General features: G+C 33.1%; 1 protein-coding gene across 7 annotated transcripts in view; it reads right to left on the bottom strand.

Annotated features, from left to right (window-relative positions):
* Positions 1–19,248, bottom strand: part of LOC133190336 (uncharacterized) — a 30,958-nt gene extending 11,710 nt beyond the window's left edge. For 3 of the 7 annotated variants that reach the window (XM_061325899.1, XM_061325901.1, XM_061325903.1), the window contains exons 1-11: positions 18,928–19,248; positions 13,498–13,578; positions 12,953–13,018; positions 12,188–12,339; positions 9,711–9,807; positions 8,690–9,457; positions 3,802–3,891; positions 3,200–3,253; positions 2,698–2,859; positions 1,862–1,876; positions 157–900 (exon numbers count right to left, since the gene is read on the bottom strand). In XM_061325899.1, the coding sequence (XP_061181883.1) occupies positions 157–900; positions 1,862–1,876; positions 2,698–2,859; positions 3,200–3,253; positions 3,802–3,891; positions 8,690–9,457; positions 9,711–9,807; positions 12,188–12,339; positions 12,953–13,018; positions 13,498–13,578; positions 18,928–19,038 (2,340 nt within the window). In that variant the 5' untranslated portion in view covers positions 19,039–19,248. Of the gene's footprint in view, positions 1–156; positions 901–1,861; positions 1,877–2,697; positions 2,860–3,199; positions 3,254–3,801; positions 3,892–5,642; positions 6,076–8,689; positions 9,458–9,710; positions 9,808–12,187; positions 12,340–12,952; positions 13,019–13,497; positions 13,579–18,927 lie in introns of those variants that run through there. The other 4 variants (XM_061325900.1, XM_061325902.1, XM_061325904.1 and 1 more) reach the window with 3 other exon arrangements.

Genomic DNA, 19,248 nt, shown 5'->3' with positions numbered 1-19,248 from the left:
AATTTCACTCACATAATATTATTTGTTAATCTCTCACGAGTTTGAATTTTATTGTTTTTATAGTCTCTTCTGATTCTCATTCACTGATATTTATTACAATATATGGCTAACTTTATTGGAAAAAAGTGTAGCAATTCAGAATTATCTAATCCTTACTGAATTTAATCCATCAACCCTATCAGAAGTGGATTCTTGATGAAGCTCTTCATCTGTATCTTGTGGGGAATGTAACCATGGAGATCTGACTCGTGATTTGTCCTTGACCCTTGCACTGGGTGACTTGGCTCTTCTTTGTTTTTCTGTTTCTTCTTTCTTACTTTCACTACTTATACCTAGTGACCTACTTTCTGAGGTAGGAGCTGTTGATTCAGCAGAAATGTCACTTCCTTCCACAAATCTTCGCAATGGTAAACTATTGGCACTTAGAGAAAGAGAGTCAGATTCTGGAGAGGGTGATTCTGTAATTATAATTGGTTTCATCCTGCCCTCTTCTTTTTCTACAGAACTTTCTCTGCTGGAAGACAAGGAACCCGCTGTTAAGGAAGAAGGCAGTGTAATACTTTCCAAGTTCAGATTTGGCAGAGCCTCCTTAACAGATAACATTTTGCCCACATTCCCTGGGTTCACATCTGAATAGTGGCGCCGCACATTCTTAATAGTGGGTTCCTTTTTCATTGGACTTGGACTCTCTGTGCTACTGCGACTGTCTGGAGACAAACTCAAACGTCCACTACTTGATAAGTTAATTTCTAGGTCCTCTCCTGAGCTATGTTCACTCTCTCCTGAGCTATTTTTTGATCCACCACTCTGTTGCAAATCCATAACAAGTCGTATTGCTTTCATCCAGTTATTACGGATCCCTGATGTCATAGCAGAGAGGACATACTCTCCATTACTTGTCTGTAAGTATATGATATATTAAAGGTAAGTTATGGCCCAATATAAACACAAAGAATAGAGTAGGGACACAAAGTAAATGGAAAGATTGTCCTTTTCTTCAAAAGCACATCAACTATTTTTTTTTTAAATTAATACAAAATTTAGTTCGAAATTTAAAAAGCTCATGCAGTGTAAAGCTGTTACAAATGTAACATTTACCTCTCAAAAAGTTAAAATTTGATGCAATATTACTTTTGATTACAGTTAGAAAGTATGACTAAACAATATTCCACTACTTGCTTTCATCCAAGGATAATACAAGTAAAATACTTTCTACTGTAATGACACCACATAACCCCAACTGGTACTGATAAATAAAGATCCTATAATTCACCAGTGTTTATAACTGTAACATTGTAACTGCATTCAATAGGTAGACATTAACTTTCTTAAAGTTGGATAAGTAAATCCAGTAGCCAAAGACAAATGTTCACCTTTCAATGTCTGACATGATAAATGCTTCCGATGCCAAAGCTTTACATTGAATTTACTTAATGCTTAAATATACTTGTTTTTAGTTTCGTTCAGAACAAATACATGTATACCTGATATATTTTCCTTTCCATATAGCAATTGTGCAAATTTTGAGCTTACATCTAAAAATATCTTTGGTATATTTTCTTGTTAGAATATATCACCGAAAAAAAAAAACATGGAAAATATTGCAAGCAGCAACAAAACATATAATGTGATTCATTTTGTGACAAATACATACATAGAATTCACACTGAACTTTAAAAATAATAATTCCCTGTTTACTAGATATGTAAAGCATTAACAACTTTCAGCAGATATATGTGAACATTTCTCTATGGGTTAGTATAAAACATGGTAAATGGAGAAAAAAAAAATAGTGATGAGAGATTTTTATGTCCATTAAAACAATTTGGCAAGCTCTGGATCATGTTAAATCTTTACTTACTGATGGACCAATGCCCTGAACACAAAGTAGTTACCATTTTTCAGCATTATTTCACACACTTTTGCAAACATTATGCATATATATATATACAAACAAGGTCTACAATCCAAGGCAAAGCTTATTAAACAATGGACTATTACACACAGTGTTAGAGTTTTTTGTCAGAAAATTCAATAGCTTCACTGCACCACATGTAAGTTTATTGTCACAATTTTCTAACTCTGGATCAATTTCTTGGCTTAGCTGATTAGACTGGGGAAAAGGGACAAACCACATGCATTTAATGAAACAACAGGTAAACGATAGAAATATGAGGGGGAAAAAATCTGACTACAGTGCACAGTAAATAACTTTTAAAACCTCCGATATACATGGTAGTCCACTTCAGTCAAAAAAAAATGGATTATATAAATGACCATGCCTTGGATTGTTAAACACTCTTTGTAAAATCAACTTGATATATGATACATATTTCTCTACAGTTAAGACATCTGTGAAAACATGTAGATTACAGAACATTAGTATCATCCAATGAAAATATTTTTCTTTTCTTTTTTGGCTACAAAAGGGAATCAAAACCCCAAATATTACTTAAAGAAATATTTCCTTTTTCAACAAGGAAAAGCTCTCAACTGATAAATATTTTTTGTCTTCAAATATCGTTAATTGTCAATACATCTTCACTCAATCATGGTATGTGTCCTTGGCCATTAAAAAGAAAAAAGATCTTTTCTGGTTTCTCACATATTCTAAAATAAATCAAGCTTCTCTAACCGAAAGCACTCATTATTTCAGCATGACCAACAAATATGTACGAAGGTTTGATAACAACACACCTTTATCCTGAATCCGTAATTTCTGCCGACGTTAACCTCGGAGATATCATAACATCCAGATAGGTCTATTTTGCCATCTAGAGTGTTGGTTTCTTCTGCCTTTGCATCCTTGTAATATCGCAAGGAGTTACCCGTCAACACAAACCAGTGCTTTTTCCAGTCCTACCCAAGAAAAATATTCATCATCTTTTATTATTATGATACAGAAGACATTTCCCCTCCTCAAAATTAAAAATTTATCAAATATATACCATATAACTCACACAATGATTCTTTAAACTTTTATCTTTATGGATCAAAAAGAAGTTTTCATTTTTTCACAAAAGATCTTGACATATGTTTTATACCATTCATTAAGACGTACAGCACAACTTACTTTGCAAGGTCATTGAAGCAACACGTAAATAAAAATCTATATTCTGTTTTTAAGTAGGCAGTTATCTATGACAACATCTGACAGTCCAGAGAAAACTAAATATCCTTCTTGATATAGTTTACTAACCTTTTCAGAAGACCCTTGTTTGATAAGCCAGCCTTTTTTCATGTACATCAAATCCTAAAAGGTCAATTTTTCAACATGAGCAAAAAAAAGAAGGTAAGACACAAGATTCTTTTTTAACACATACATACTAAGTAAGCTTTTTATGGCAATGTAATCTGTAACAGGATGTCCTATAGCCAGGCAGCAGTGGCATTCCTGTTAAAAGTATTGAGCTAAAAGTCCCCATACCTGGACATGATGATAGCTTTTTAATGAGTGCTAGCTTTTTACACCCCTCTCTTGGGTTTGGCATGAGGACAATTTGTCTTCCACACCATATCAAGAGCCTTGTTAACTTAATTCCAATCTTTGTGGAAACATTTTTACATGACCAACCTTTTAAATCCTATATAAACATCTGCTGTCAAAATGGAAGATAAACCCTAAGCAAGTAATGAGATTTTTTTTGCAAAACAATCCCTTGTGCATTATATAATTAAAACAATCCAGAAGTAATAACATACAAGTGTCTTGCATTAAAATTCATGGGCTTATTTGCATATTAAAACATGCAACAAACTTCCATTGTGGTCACTTAGTGACCTACATGGTCTCTGCCTTACCTCGTATCGTGAGGACTGACTGGGGGTTCCACTAATCACTGGAGAGGACTGCGTTCTGTTTGCAGCCTGAAGCTCTGACGATTTGGCCATCTACAAAACATGGCAGTCTTGATAATACAAAAAATACACAGCATAATTCATTTCCTTTTACACAAATGGTGACAGTTGCTATCCTTAAGAAAAAGGTGCCAAGAATAAAAAGACAAAAATAACATGAGAACTCAAGTGATCAAGCTTCTCATATTTCTAACTATGCCTGTACCTGATATGACAGTAGAAAAGGCCCACTACATAACTGATGCAAGACAAACAATATGTGGACACCATGGTGTAATTTTAAGCAAAATCCTCACATTGTTATATTATGAAAAAAAATCTTCCTTTTGAATTCTCCATTGCCCAACAACTATGTTCCCGCTGGAATACCTGTTAAGACAAGGTGTATATTTCCTTGCCAGAGGGAGCAGGTAGTCATTGTTTACTTTTAATTAGAGGGGACATCAATCAGGTGTAAGGTCTTGCATTGTGTGTGGGGTTTTATGTTGCTATAATGTATCAAGGAGGGCATAAAAGATGGTTCTTAAGTCTGCATTGTCACCAAAAAGGCCAGGACACTAAAATGTTGCCATATTTACAAGGGGCTCAAACTATCAATCGGGGATTTAAAATCAGATGTATAAATGTAAACATTGCCTGTTATAAACGTTCGAAATACCCATAGGTGTAAATACCGATAGGTGTGTGTCAGGATTAATCATTCACAAAAAAAACTATTTTATACCACATGCTTGCATTTCGCAGTTGACATTTTCTGGAACTTTAAATTTTCTTTTAGGAACAAACTTCCTTTATATTTTTCTCTTATCCTTAACAAAACTGTAGCCTTATTTATTCAAAAATATTATTTTATCTATTTATTCCATTCAAATGCTTATCTTCCTTCATCTGCAATGTCGAATCTTGACTCTGACACTTATGGGAACAAACCTTATTTTATAGACTGTAGAGGTTTATGTCTAGTAAAAACATGTGCCCCCCCTTCCCCCCCCCCCCCCCCCCACATTATTGTGTTTTTTTATGTGTGTTTTGATAGAGCAATGTTTTTCTCTGAATCATGCATAAAGATTCACCTATATAACAGAGGTTGATATTATATATCTATTGAAAGTGAGAGGTTTATAAGCTTCTCTTGATTTACGTCCTATCCTGATGCAATTTGAGAACTAATAATGATAGACAAGGAAACCTTTAAATTCTCTTAAATTTCTTCAAAGTAATAAATTACCAGGCTACAGTATATAATTTATTTCACTTTAATGAAACTTTCCTTTTATTTATGAATGAATATGAATATATTTTGAAGAAAAAAAAAATGATCAAAACAAATGCCTGAACATTGAAATTATTGCATTTGTATTTTCTTTTTGAGCTTCTAATTGAAATATCACAGTATATACAAATAACAGACATTTGAAAGTATATGCAATTTATTTAAAAATCTTGTTTTAATAAAACGTTTTTAGGAAAAATTTATTGAAATAAATCATGCTGAATAGACCCCTCCCCCCCTTTAAAAAAAAAGTTATCTGGCATGGATGTGCAGAAATTTGTACTCCATTACTCTTGCTATTTGATTATTGTAACATCCAAATTAGGACCCCCCCCCCCCCCCAAAAAAAAAAAAATTTCAAACTGCAAAATAAGTTTCAGTTATTTCTGTATAACTATTAGACTTTAAAATAGATAATATTCTTCCATATAACCATTTATTTTTACTAAACACTTTTTAACAATCAGAAAATCTTTAAATCAAATTTTTGAAATTTGCACACATTTCGTACCTGCAGCATCCTACGATTTTTCCAAAGGTACAGATCTATATGTAATTCCATGTGATTAATTAGATACATGTAATTGAATGATGACACCATGATTACACCATATCAGTCCTCCTTTCCTTTCTGAGCCACTGTGACATTCATGTCAAAGATATCTGGACACATAAATTAAAAGTTTGAGGGAGCCCAGGTGAACTCATTGATTTAAAGTTGTCAATCTCTGTTCCCCTGTGTATCAATTATCTGTACACAATGCCATCAATGTTGTCAGCTCTAAATCAAAGAGATTATCTTCCCATGTTGTTAATTCCTAATCAAAATGTTGTCAACCTTGCATTGTCAGTTTGATAAACATACACAAATGATTATCCTGTAACTGTTTATTTCTGAGCCATTACCATATTACAAAGTATGGTTTTATGTACAAAATATTTTGTCAGATAACAGCGCTACCCCATTGAAAAAATATTTACATCTTTGTTGACTTTACACAGGTACATATATTTAAAAAGCAGTATTAATTTAATGTCATACTACCATGGTTTTAGTACTTTAAGTACTATAAACCCATTATACACTTGAAAATCTCATTTATACTGTGAAAGTGCCCGGTAGTTACGATCAGCCATCGGAATTACCCAATCTGTCCTGATGAAAACACCATCACTCCTCGTGCAAAAAACCACAGAAAGGTATAATATACGCTACACTTCCTTGGAAAATCCACAAGAATGGCCATTTTAGATGCCAACAAATTATTCTTTTGTTGCAAGAATTTCTTTGTCACAACTTAATGGGTTGTATCGCTATATCATATTATGACAACTACCATTATCAAAAGGGGGTATCACTTGCACAGCTGAGTGTCACATTCCCAAGAATTCTTAATAACTTGTTCCGATTATAGAAATATCTCACTCCCCGATGATCATATGTCATGCCCAGTTCACAAATGGTCAGCTTTTTCAGAGATATATTCCATTTTAAAAATGCAATTAGAAAAATCTAGTTTAAATTTGCACGTCATTGCAGCCTTCTATTAAATCTCTTCTAGTGGATGAAAGAATCAATTATTTGATTTTCAAATCAGAGGAATTTCACATATTCCACAGAATAAACATGTTAATAACAAATTCAAAGCTGTTCCATGTGGTCATTTTCTGTCCAGCTTTAATGGGGAAACTAAAGACTGGATTAATATTTATATGGAATGAATTAGCATGATCAATCCAACACAAACAAGATTTACTGCTTCATTAGCACACAGAAAAATAAATTACCAAATTCTGTATGTAAATTGAAATTTGAGAGTCTTTCAAACCTTTGAAAAGACAAAGTCAACCAAATATTCAGTGTTGGCATTGGAGTTTTTAAAGTTCTTTGCTTTTTTTGGCATAAAATTTAATTTAGCCCTATTTATAAAGTCTGCAAATTATTCTTGAAAATTAAAGTCATCATTTTAACGCTTACAGCAGTTACTGTACCTGATACAGACAGAAATATTTAATTTCTATGCCAAAATTTTTCAACATTTCTGGAAGTTAAAAGATAAATATATTTTTTTTTAAATAAAAAGAGCTGGTACTTAAATTACATTAACTCTGCACATCTTGCATTGAAATATTTGTGTCTAAATCCAAAGTTAAGATCTCTTGACATTATGAATACCAAAAATTTCAAGTTCTGCTCTTACTTTTTTAAATCAACTATTACATGTATGTTCCTTTTTCAAAAAATACATCAATCTGAGTTAAAATTCATAAATTTGGCCTTATTCCACAAGGGAAAAAAGGTAAAATGAACTGCTAAATGAGTAGAATATTTTACATTTATATACTGGTATAAGATACAAGATTTACTGAGACCAATTCTGGCCCCTTGAGGGCATACAAAGTATAGGGTAACATACAAAAAAGAAAATTACAAAGATTCCATCTAAGACTTGCTCATACCTATATTTTATAACCAATCAGATTATCTCACCTGTAAAAGGGGGCCGAGAAAATTGAGTCATTTATCCATGTATTTACCAGGGACACACAAATATCTCTCTTCTGCCTTGTCACAGTAATAAATTCATACCACACTCCATATTAAGTATCAAGTTTTTACAAATTTATTGCCCCTGAACTTGAGAAAATGGCATTTGCCCATTGATCTCTAAAGCTGTGGCATTTATAAAGCTTGCTCGGAAGATATTTCCATTGACAAAATTTTCCCTGAAATTAATAAATGGTTTATTTCTAACATCCAGGTGTTTGGAATTTCAAAATTGAAATGAATTTATTCCATGGAGAAAAAAAAATTGTGCATTCCATCTCCAATGAATCAAACTGATTTCAATGAGTTAATTGAATAAATATATATCAGCTATGTTTTCTTACTACAATTATTACAAATTCTCTTCATGATGATCAACTCTTGTAACACTGGGTCAAATCCCTTACGTGACATTCATCATTTCTGTTGATTGATAGTACAACATTACAGAGATATTTTTATCATTTACTACTACAGGACACCATTACGGGAAATAACAAAAACCTCTTAATATCCTGACATTAATATACAATATTTACTGAAGGTGGTGTTGAATACTTTTCCAGATTTTACCATGAACTATTTGTACAAAGGAGACTTGGTAATTGAATCTTTTGAGAACAGAAGTTGTCAGTAACATTTTTCTTGCAGTAAATGTCAAATGCACTTCATGCAAAAAACAAACATGAAATATCAGGCACTGTTTAAAGCCTTCCACAAGTCAGGCAAAATCAGATTGATGCATCAAAATTGTTAAAGAGAGAGAGAATTTTTCTACCTTTCCAAAGAAAAAGTAGCTTAAAACAGATGATACACTTAAATTGTTAAAAGAAATTCTTGAGCATTAATCAACAGCATTTGAGCATTCCTGCATAAAACTCCCTCCAAAATTTGGAATATTTTCAAGCAGAAAATCAAAAATAAAGAGTTAAGAGAGCAAAATGCATTAAAATGCTTGTTGATTGATGCATGCCGTGGACCAATGTGGGCCGCTTTTTTCATAATCCTACCTTGTGTTCATCTGTCTCGTTATTGCGCGATTCATATTCAGGTTGACCACCTTGTCTGCCCACAGACTGAGCGTCGCTTCGTGATGCCATCCTGTCCAGTCCTGACAGAGAGGTTCTACTGCTCCCTTCCTGTTTGGCCAAAGACAACTGGGTGGAGAAATCTTTCAGACTTGTTGACCTCTCCCTGTGTAGTCGGGCCCTCTCACTAGCATTCTTTGGCTTGTTACTAACAGGGATAGTCTTGTCATCCAAGGACCCCCGTCTCAGGGCTGGAATACCAGTCACTTGGGAATGCTGGGGAGGGGAAGAATTTGAAGATGCAGCAGTAGACACAGAAGCATGGGAAACAGAGGATGATGCAGGGTGATAATTAGCAGCCAAGGTTTGCCATGTTCGCCGAGGTATTGTAAAGTAAGGATTATTGATATAATTAGAATCGGACAAGACTCGTGCAACATTCGACTTGTATGCTTCACTAGAGCCACTTACACTATCCAGACGATCACCTGAGCGACTCAAGTATCGAGTCTCTGCCAAGTCCCTTGGAACATCTTTTTCCATCTCAGCAGAAGACAGATCATGTAAACTGCTACTTTTTCTAAGCCCCTCTTGATAATGTTTGTCTGTCTTGTGTTTCATGTTTCGGACACCTCTGTATGTGGAGAATTGTTGTTCCTTGGATTTGACTTTTTCCACATTAAATCTTCCATTTACAATGGTCTCTGGCTCTGTGATGCTACTTGCACTGGGTAATCTAGCTGATGCAGGCTGAAATAAAATATAGATTTTGTAGATTTCTGCCGGTCATAAACATGTTAAGTGAGTTCAGATCTTAAATTGCAAATTCATATTTCTGGAATAACATTAATTCAAAATATTCATGTATTTTTTACTTTTAAGAAAAATCTTAAGCAATTGCTTTTTATTATTCTCAAATAATAAGTCCAAAAACCTTATATCCTTGAATTTTCAATATCAAAATATTCCTAATTCTTGACAAATGGTGAAATTAAGACCCTACCTGGACATTTTCCTTGTTACTAAATATAGGCATGGTAAATCTCCGGTTTTTGGTTTTGGTTAGACGGCCAGGGAAGACTTGTAGGACATCGTGCCACCTGGAAGTAACAATAAATTGTATTTAAAGATATATACAACAAAGAAGAAACTGACATTCATAACACAAGGACAGTATTTTATGATGGCATAGTTGAAATCAATGATGGATCATAACTGCCATGTTTAGAGTCTGGGGATCATGTGTTGTCTGTTTAAAATAGAACACTTATACATTAATTTTCCATATCACCTTGTACATAGGTATACCTTTAAGTTTGCTCTGATTGCTTAGTAAAATTTGACAAGAACCATGCATGGGTTTGTAGCTCTCTACTTGTTTGATCTGACATTTTAAAAATTATACTTGGAGAGAATATTTACAGGCTGATCTATCTTTTTCACTTTTTATAATAAAGTATTTTTGAAATAAACAAAAAGACAGAAAAATAGACTGCAAAAAGATCAGTACTTCTAAGTGGAACTTTGAAAAAAAAAAAGATATTCAAATTCTTCCAACATTTCATGTTAGATGGCATACAGATGTAAATGTATATCCAGGATTTAATTATTTTCATCTCATCTTTTTTTTTCTAACATAAATCAAGGTCTTGCAATTATCAAAGTACCTATACATGTATAACAACAAAGGCTCTATACTTGGGTGACCCTCTTCTGTGACCTCTGTCTTCCCTTTGAACTCTGGGCTCATTTCAATTATCAGAGGGAAATGTTTTACAGTAGCACTTATCAATAATTCATCCTACTGCTGTAATTAGCAGTATTATTGCACTGCATCTGAAGATTTAATCAACAGGCAGTGCTCCCAAGACATACATACTAGACATAACAAAATAAAAGTCATTATCAACAAGGTCAGGACAAATAATTCATTCTGTTTTCCCCACAATAATATCTATGAATCTTGCAATTTTGAAAGTTTCCAAGACACTGAATGGATCTTCAATGCACTCTAGCATGCTTTAGTTTTTCATCTCAATCTCATATATATCATTTTTGCACGAAGAGCATTTTGATTTTTATCTAACAGCTGTACCATCAAAGCACAACTTGTAGCCTTTACATCATTATTTTCTGCCAAAATTCTTAAATATAGCAAGAGTACATGCATGTCTTCCATTAGATTAAACTGCCATTTAATAATATCAAATATTAATCTCTAAATCCCCAGGTTTCACATGTATCAATTACCTATCAGAAATTTTGAAGATGGTAAATATTTACACATGGTGATATGATATGGTGTCATGACATTCTGATTGACCCACAGTGTGTCATCTCTGCATTGAACAATTTTGTCTTCCTTTGTCAATAAAATTATGAAATAATGATTTAAAATTTCACAGAAACTTATCTTTACCTACATCAACTTTAGCAAATATTTACATACACTATAATGCCATAAGAAGATTTGTATGTGTAAAATTTTGGACCCAGGCAAAGTTCACAAAGTAAAAACATGCTATCTCATTAACCTGCAATAGTTAAAATTACTTCTCCTTCCATGTATAATCTAACTCTGTCTTGAATTGGTGTGAAATGATATTGCTGAAAGATGACATTTATATATTACATGTAGAGCTAAAAAACATTAAAATTTATCTTTACAGATTACATAGACTTAGAAATGACTATTTTTTTAATGGAAGACCTTTAAATCACTCTACTGGGAGTGGTTGGTGCTTTAAGGTAAACTTTAATGTTGATTAATCTTAAGTTAAAAAAAAAATCTAAAGCATGTGGTAAAATGCTTTCTCTTAGTGTAGAGGGATGGACCTTCATTGAAGAAAACCCTTGACTTAATAAAGATGTACATATTCAATTATTAACTTTTTGTTTTTGTTTTATTTTTTTTTTGTTTTGTTTTTTCAAAGTATCTTATTTCTTCAAAGTTTAATATGTTGATAGAAAGATGTAAAATAGTGAAAGAGACATTTCAAAAGAAAATCATAAGACTTTAAAAGGGCACTTTGTAAATAAAAATGTATCCTGTCACTGCAGTAACAGGTTGTTATAATTAATATTAAATTGGTACTCTCTTCCTACAGCACAGATCTGAATGTACTACTTATGACTATATCATAGATCTAACTTTTCATCTGTAGGTGGACATCAGGTCAATATGAATGAAATATTCTCACAGGAACATATAAATCTAAATATAGGCAATCAGTAGGTACCTGTAATGTGATACTCAGACAGGAAGCCTTACTACAGTCTAACTTAGGTATATCAAACAATGATATCTGGAATACCATGGATATGTCATGGAAGTGATTTCGAAGTCCCAACCCCTAATTCTTCAGTATTTTACCCTGGATATCTCGAAGTTTCATCTCAGTCCCATTGAGTTTGAGATAACAAGGTTTGACTGTATATCTCAGCATAATGCTTATAATACACTTTACACTCTGTCCTTACCACTGATATTCCTCTTTAGACTGGCCTTTAATGTAGTATTTTTTGTTTGGCGTCACGATTTCCAGAGAGAAGGGATGGGACGTTACACTCTCAGCATCATTAACCGCTGAACATTTGTTCATATCAATGATCCCTTGTGGAATTGTTTCAGGCTACAAATTTAAAAAAAAAAATCAGCAAGTCAGACTGCACTGAAAATAAAAACAAACATATATTTCATATTGCAGGAAGAACTACTAGAAACAGACATGTCAATTAAGTAGGATTTCAAATACATCATTAATGAATTCCACATAATTCATAATAACTGATCCCAGAAGAACAGCTTAATGCTTTTAAGAGGAGTGCAAACACCCCATACTAGATTATTCCTGATTGATTAATATGTTATCCTCAGACAAGAAGACTACAGTACATGTATGTTTTATTTAGAAAAATGTTTGCATTATGGACATATTATAGATCAAATGAAGGAATTATAATATGAAATCGTTCTCCAAATATATTATATCTATCAAATTATGTGCACACATATCATCCAGCTATTCTTGGAAAATGATATCATGTTCTATTCAAATCAAATGTGTTTTAATTTGTCTAATTCCGAACCCAAGTGCACTGTTGTATGGATTTCTTCAAAAAACTAGCTCTCAAAATTCTAAATTGGAATGTACGCAGATCTGAGATCACAATGACTGTTGCGTGTCTGTATTTCAGTGGCAGTCCAATAATTTATCCATTAAATTTATTTTTTAGGAAACTTACATCCTCATCAACACAATACGTAAGTTCTCCATCATCAAACAAACGCATGAACCTCCTCTGCCACCTCTGAAAGAATAGAAAAATACAATTTGATGAGAGTTATCTCCCTTTAAATCACACCACCATACTCTGTAAGCATGACACAAAACCACAGTTTAATTTCAGTAAGCTACACCACAAGGGATTAATTACTGCTGAAATCCAGTAGGGTTAATACATTATCAATTAATTAATGATGCTTATTGAATTACTTATCAGATAATTAATCTTCTCAAGGGAAACTGCCTGTTTTTGAGGCTCCAAACAATCTATATCTACTTGGCCTTATCAATTCTCTGCCATATGCCACTTAGCCTTGCACACATTTTTTTTTTTAATAATTTGGTCAATTACTGTTTTAATATGAAAAAGATTGTAAGAATAAACAGCAGTCTTTTCATTTGTTCATCACCATTCTTTTTTGTACTGTGTTTTTCTTAGCATATTTCATTTTCTGTAAATATTTTGGCATGCATTTCATGGTGTTGGCAGCATATATATTGTACCTTGGTTTTTTCCAATGGATTGCTGAAGTCAAAATCTGGTGCCACAAACAGGAAACCACACTTAGAAACTTTCCGGGATGCCTGAAAAATACAAAATGACACGCTTTTAAAATTAAAACAATTTGGTAAAGAACCATTACATGAAATGACAGCATCAATCATACTTATTAAATCTAAATGAATTACTTCATTAAATTCACAAACACTGACATGACAAATACAGGCACATTCTCATTATATTCTTTATATGAAAATGTACTTGCTTGTCCTTTTTGAGTTATGTAATGTCTGAATACACTAAATTTCATTCTAGAAAGAATTGAGGATTTCTTTTATATGTATATATTTATCTATTTTTTTTCATATAGTACCAGCCTCACCCAAGCCATTCCTTGATCCTTTGAAGTTCTAATATAATGTGTTTATTCCATGCATCTAGAAGATACTGCACAGTGTGTGATTGTAATTACTAAATTTATTTATCTTGTGTTTAAAAACTTAAGAATTAAATATTCCTGTCAAAATACAATAAACAAACAATTGTTCACCACCAAGGAATGTGTAAATCTTACCTAAGCTTACTAAAGATCTATTTTAAAAACTCATTCATGTATGCCAAGATAATACTTTAGCAAACATTGGGGGTGAGCTGGGACTACTTTCTTAGTCCTTTAACCCCAATTTACCCTGGCCATTTCATTGATCAGACCATTATGTGCACATATCTCATGAGGACAATGCTATTTTAAATGCCTTAGAAAGCTTGGCTGTAGTCCCATTATAACACAGTTAAGCCAGCCGAGCTCAAATAGGACTAAGTCACAACTTGGTTTATATAGGTTTATTTTAAACTATTTGTTACAGGAATACAAAGCCTCTCTGATTAAAATTTTTGAAGTGTTCATTAGATAATGTTCAAAATCACCAATGTGTGAGAGATAATAGCCTAAATAGGTCAAGACTTAGATTTTTTGGAGGAGATTTATCAATGAACTGCTTTATCTTTTAACCCGATCTTCATACATATGTTGATACAGGGAAGATGTTTAGAAAATATCTGTAAATTGTGTAATACAAAATCAATGATTACCTCACTTCATTATAATGTTGGTGCTTTTATGTATTGGTTGAATGGGATTAAGGTTGCAATTACTCAATTTCTGGAACATCACAGTTTGTTTGCTAGGCTTTATGGATAGACTCAATCTGATCAGAATGGATCATATCATTGATCAGAAATGATATTTCTGTGTCAGATGTACTATTGGGCCATGTAACTTATGGTAGAAGTACTAAATTACATGCCCTGATCTACAGATAAAGAACAGCATTAACCCATTAATAACCAAGAACCATATCACCAACAGCATATCTGTCCCAAAAGCAAAATGCAAATAACCCACAAGATAGGAGATTTTTCTATATCTGTCATCATTGTTATTCAAAACTGGCCTTCGTCCTGAAAGTAGGCTGTTACCACACGCACCACGGTCATTAGACGTCAAAGTATGTCCACTATCATAGACTCCTGTGTGTGGACCAACTTATGTCCAGTCATAACTTGCCCCTGGGGCCCACACCTATACCTATCTCTGGTATGATAAATACCTTGACCTAAAACCTATCTGCTTCACACATTTCAAGTATGTGTATCACCATCTCTGATTACTCCTCATTAAATAGGAAATATGTACATCCAATATACCCATCAGTATGTTCTATTTGAAGGTCATAACTTTAATTTTCAACAACAACCAAAAAAAAAAAAACAACTAAGTAATATTATATATTTTCATATACCTGATCAAATTAATGGACATTTCTGAAAGGTACTGTACATCAATGGTACATGTATAAGATTAATTTTTTCATATGGTATTTTAATGTTTACATGTTTTTCATGTATTAAAAGAAATATTCATAGATGTAGTACTTTAGAAATATTAAAACAAGATGAATTTCAAAATACTCTCCCTACTAAATATTACAGACTGATTACCAACTCTTGTATCATCTACTGAATATTATGTCTAATAACCCCTGGAATGTGACATAGCTACACAGACCTTTGGTATTACATTGCACCTACACTAATCTGTTAAAATCTGGTCATCTGATCTTGTTTTGGATCGTTCAACTTTTTCTTTTTTACACCTGAATTAGCATAAAATATTTTACAGGTTGGGCATCTGTGTAGCTGAAATAATAAACACAATAAAAAGAGGAATGTTCTGTAAAAGATGTTATTATAGGAGTTCCCTCAAATAAACAACTATATTATCATAAAATGACATTCCCCTTTTTCCCTTTTCAAAAATGTACATACTAAATCATTTTATCATTTATTTATTTTAGGAACTGCTAAATATATAATTCAAATATACATGCAGATTTGTAAGGTTAATGATAAATCAAACTATTTATAAAACTATCATATAATACAAGTCTGTCTGCCATGTAGCAGAGATTATGACAAGTTATTATTTACATAGAAATTAAAAGTAGGTTACGGTCAGTTAGGGCTACTGACATATTTGCATCACCAAGAAGAGGCCACATGCAGTTTGTTGGGCTAATCAGTAGTCATGTAGAACACATATTCATTATAAAGATGAACCAGCCAGGCACAGGGCTATGAAATTTACAAACAGTTCTCCAGAGTAAGTGGTCAGTTTCCATGCTTAAATTCATATTTAAGGCAAAATCATACTTTGATAGGGGGCATGAGGAACTTTGAGAGTAAATATTTATTTTCTTTTAAGTCAGATTTCAAATGATACGTAATTGTTTTATGATTATCATTTTATTCCCTATAGACCCCTAATGAGGATCCTTTTTCCATTTCTCTTCAAATTATGAAATGGTCACCAGTTGAATGAGTATGAAAATATTTGTTATATAAACAATGAATGTGTCAAAAAAATTCCATACATATCCTTCTCCTAATATCTTTCACCCTCTTTTTTTGAAAAGACAGTGTTGAAAAAATTCAGAGATAAACATCTGTAGAGAAAAGACTTCTGAATGCATTCCAAAACTAACTTTATACCACCACTGTTTTATCTCTATTTCTATTCTGGATTTTAAAGAGAAAACATCATTATCTTTCCAATATGCACACGAGAGGACTCCTTTTTTCAAGGTATCTCTTTTTATCATGTGAATGTTTTCAGCCAGTGTTCAGAACTGGCTGTCAATAAATAAAAAACATCAAATGGAGAAAACATGACAGCTTAATTTCTTAGCCCCCAGTCAGGGTGTCCTTCCAAGGTCTCTGATGAAAGCGAGTTGTTAAATTCTGCCACCTTACACACTTCCACAACATTAAAAGTTATTTGAAGACATATACTTTAAAAAAAAAAAAGTGGCCTACAAAATTCGAAAGCTATACAATCTGCTTTAGCATGTCATGTTCAACATGCAACAAGGGGAAAACTTGAATGTCATTCCTTTGTATCATTAGATGAAAGTCACCCCTCTATGCAGTATAGATATATATGAAAGGAGATAGTGATCCTTTTAGAGCCTTTCTTTATTTTGGTGGTTGCCTACTTAGAGATCTAACAAAGTCAAGATACGATTACCAATGTCACTCAAGGAGAAATGTAAACAACTCAACAGGTGTCAAATACTATCCATCTTTTTGTCACCATCATTAAACATGACAATGAAATAACCTGGTAGAGATGTGTACTAAGATTTACCAGATGAAAATACATTATGGTCGTAATGGTCGCACACAGAACAAAGCTTGTGATGTAATCAGACATTCCCACTATAGACAGTATTTGCATTTCTGATAACTGTGCAGTCTCTGTCAATGTCTCTCTGCTTGTGTTATGAAATCTCAAGTATTTGTGAAGACTGATCCAATACGAGTTTTACATAAGGTGCACATAATGACTGACTGACTGGCGTCAACAAAACATCCAATGAAAATATAAGAATATGCAAGTTTATGAACAAAATAATGTTTTCTTTTTAGACTGATCAAATCAAATACTGACTCCTTAATAAACTCTCTCTCTCTCTTCCCTGTTTCTCTCTCTCTCTCTCTCATGATCAAGCATTCCTGATAATGAAATGAATGAGAGTTCTTGACAATGTAATGAGTATATAGTTAAGGCCACCTATGTTTGCCGACACAGCAGCATTCAGTCTGGATGTCACCACGATTACTTAAGTATGTAAATTATGTTTCCCAATACACATATGAACCACAAATCTATTTAATATGCAGCATATGTCCTGTATCTCAGTCAAAGGGTGAAACAGTGCAGTTATACAAAACAGATGTAAACTTTAATAACACAATCTGCTGATCCATAAGGAGTTTTTTTGTTGTGGGAGTTACAGATACTTGTAAGTGTCAGATTTGTATTTCTCGGGTCTGAGAGGCAGGAATTATAATTTATTAGGTTTCTTTGTGACCATAATTTCATTGCAATGCAGATACACACCATCTGGTTCAAATGTAGCGTAAAATTCTGGTATACCACTGGGAGCTTAAGTAGCTCACAAAGTGGAAAATATCCCACCAACCATGAAATATCAAACATTTGCATCTTTTTTGGATAAACCTCAAAACACTGATCACAAGCAAGTCAACAGTTTTTGGGAACTTCCTTGACCCAACTGCATATCAAAGGGAAATACATCTCACTAAATTTATTCAAATGACTACACATCTTATAAAAGTGCAAAGTGGTATACATTGATAATCATGACGCATATACATACTATTATATGCATCAGCTGATTGAAAAAATAACAACATCTGTACTAAAGAAATACCGGTATTTTAGCAAAGCACATAGAGTAATAACAAAAACAATGCCAGGCACTTTATATTAAGTTGCATGGAATTTTTTGCATGACATTCACATGGTGGTGCATTCCTAACCTGGCTATGGCATACTGGTTTGACAGCATGGTAAAGCAAACAATGTGTAATTTGTAACAGAAGCAGACCTAATTTTTCAATTATTGAAGAGAATGTGGGTCAGATTCCCAAAGATGTGTCTATGTTTCACGCAATGTTGGCAATCATACTTGTCTGCCTTACCCCCATTTTAACTTCACAATAGGAAATTATATTGGAGATTTCAAGCATGGCAAGTCAAGTTGTAATTGATGCACACCCAATTATATAACTTTAAAGATGTTAAACTGATAATCAGAAGGTTAACATGAAGATGACAGTGGAAATGCCTAATTCTGAATATCAATGTAAATCATTATATAAAGAAACATGAATACGTTTAGTTGAACTGTACAGTTATGTATTCCAAGTAATCTAGCTTTGTCAAAATGAACCTAGCATGTGCTAAATAACTTTCAAATATTTTTTTTACTTTGAAACTTTTTTTCTCTAGATGGTTTTGGAGCTTTCTTCGTGCTTCAGTTGTAAAAAATAAGAAATACACTCACCTTGTTGTTATGTAAAGCTTCTGCAGAATGCGCATCCTTTGCACCAAAACAAGCCTGACATTTCAGTTTGTTAAATATGTTGGGTTCGAACTTGCGACACTTCGAAGCCATGTTTGTTTACGTTTTCGAAAACGATCTTGCACACCTGATCAAACGACCAGGTGAGAAATTAAATTAAGCCCAAACTAAGACCCACTTTGTACATAATCCAACATATCAGCATATTAAAAGTTCAAAAACAACCTACATATCCACAACATCACTTCACGTATACTTTTTTGGCTTCTTTCCGACCCCGATCTATCGCCGGTGTCAGATAAG

This window comes from Saccostrea echinata, unplaced genomic scaffold, assembly GCF_033153115.1.
Source record: "Saccostrea echinata isolate AGI-Se365-2 ecotype Australia unplaced genomic scaffold, CSIRO_AGI_Sech_v1 ptg000022l, whole genome shotgun sequence".
NCBI lineage: Eukaryota > Metazoa > Mollusca > Bivalvia > Ostreida > Ostreidae > Saccostrea > Saccostrea echinata.
This window is presented reverse-complemented; position numbering and strand designations above follow the sequence as displayed.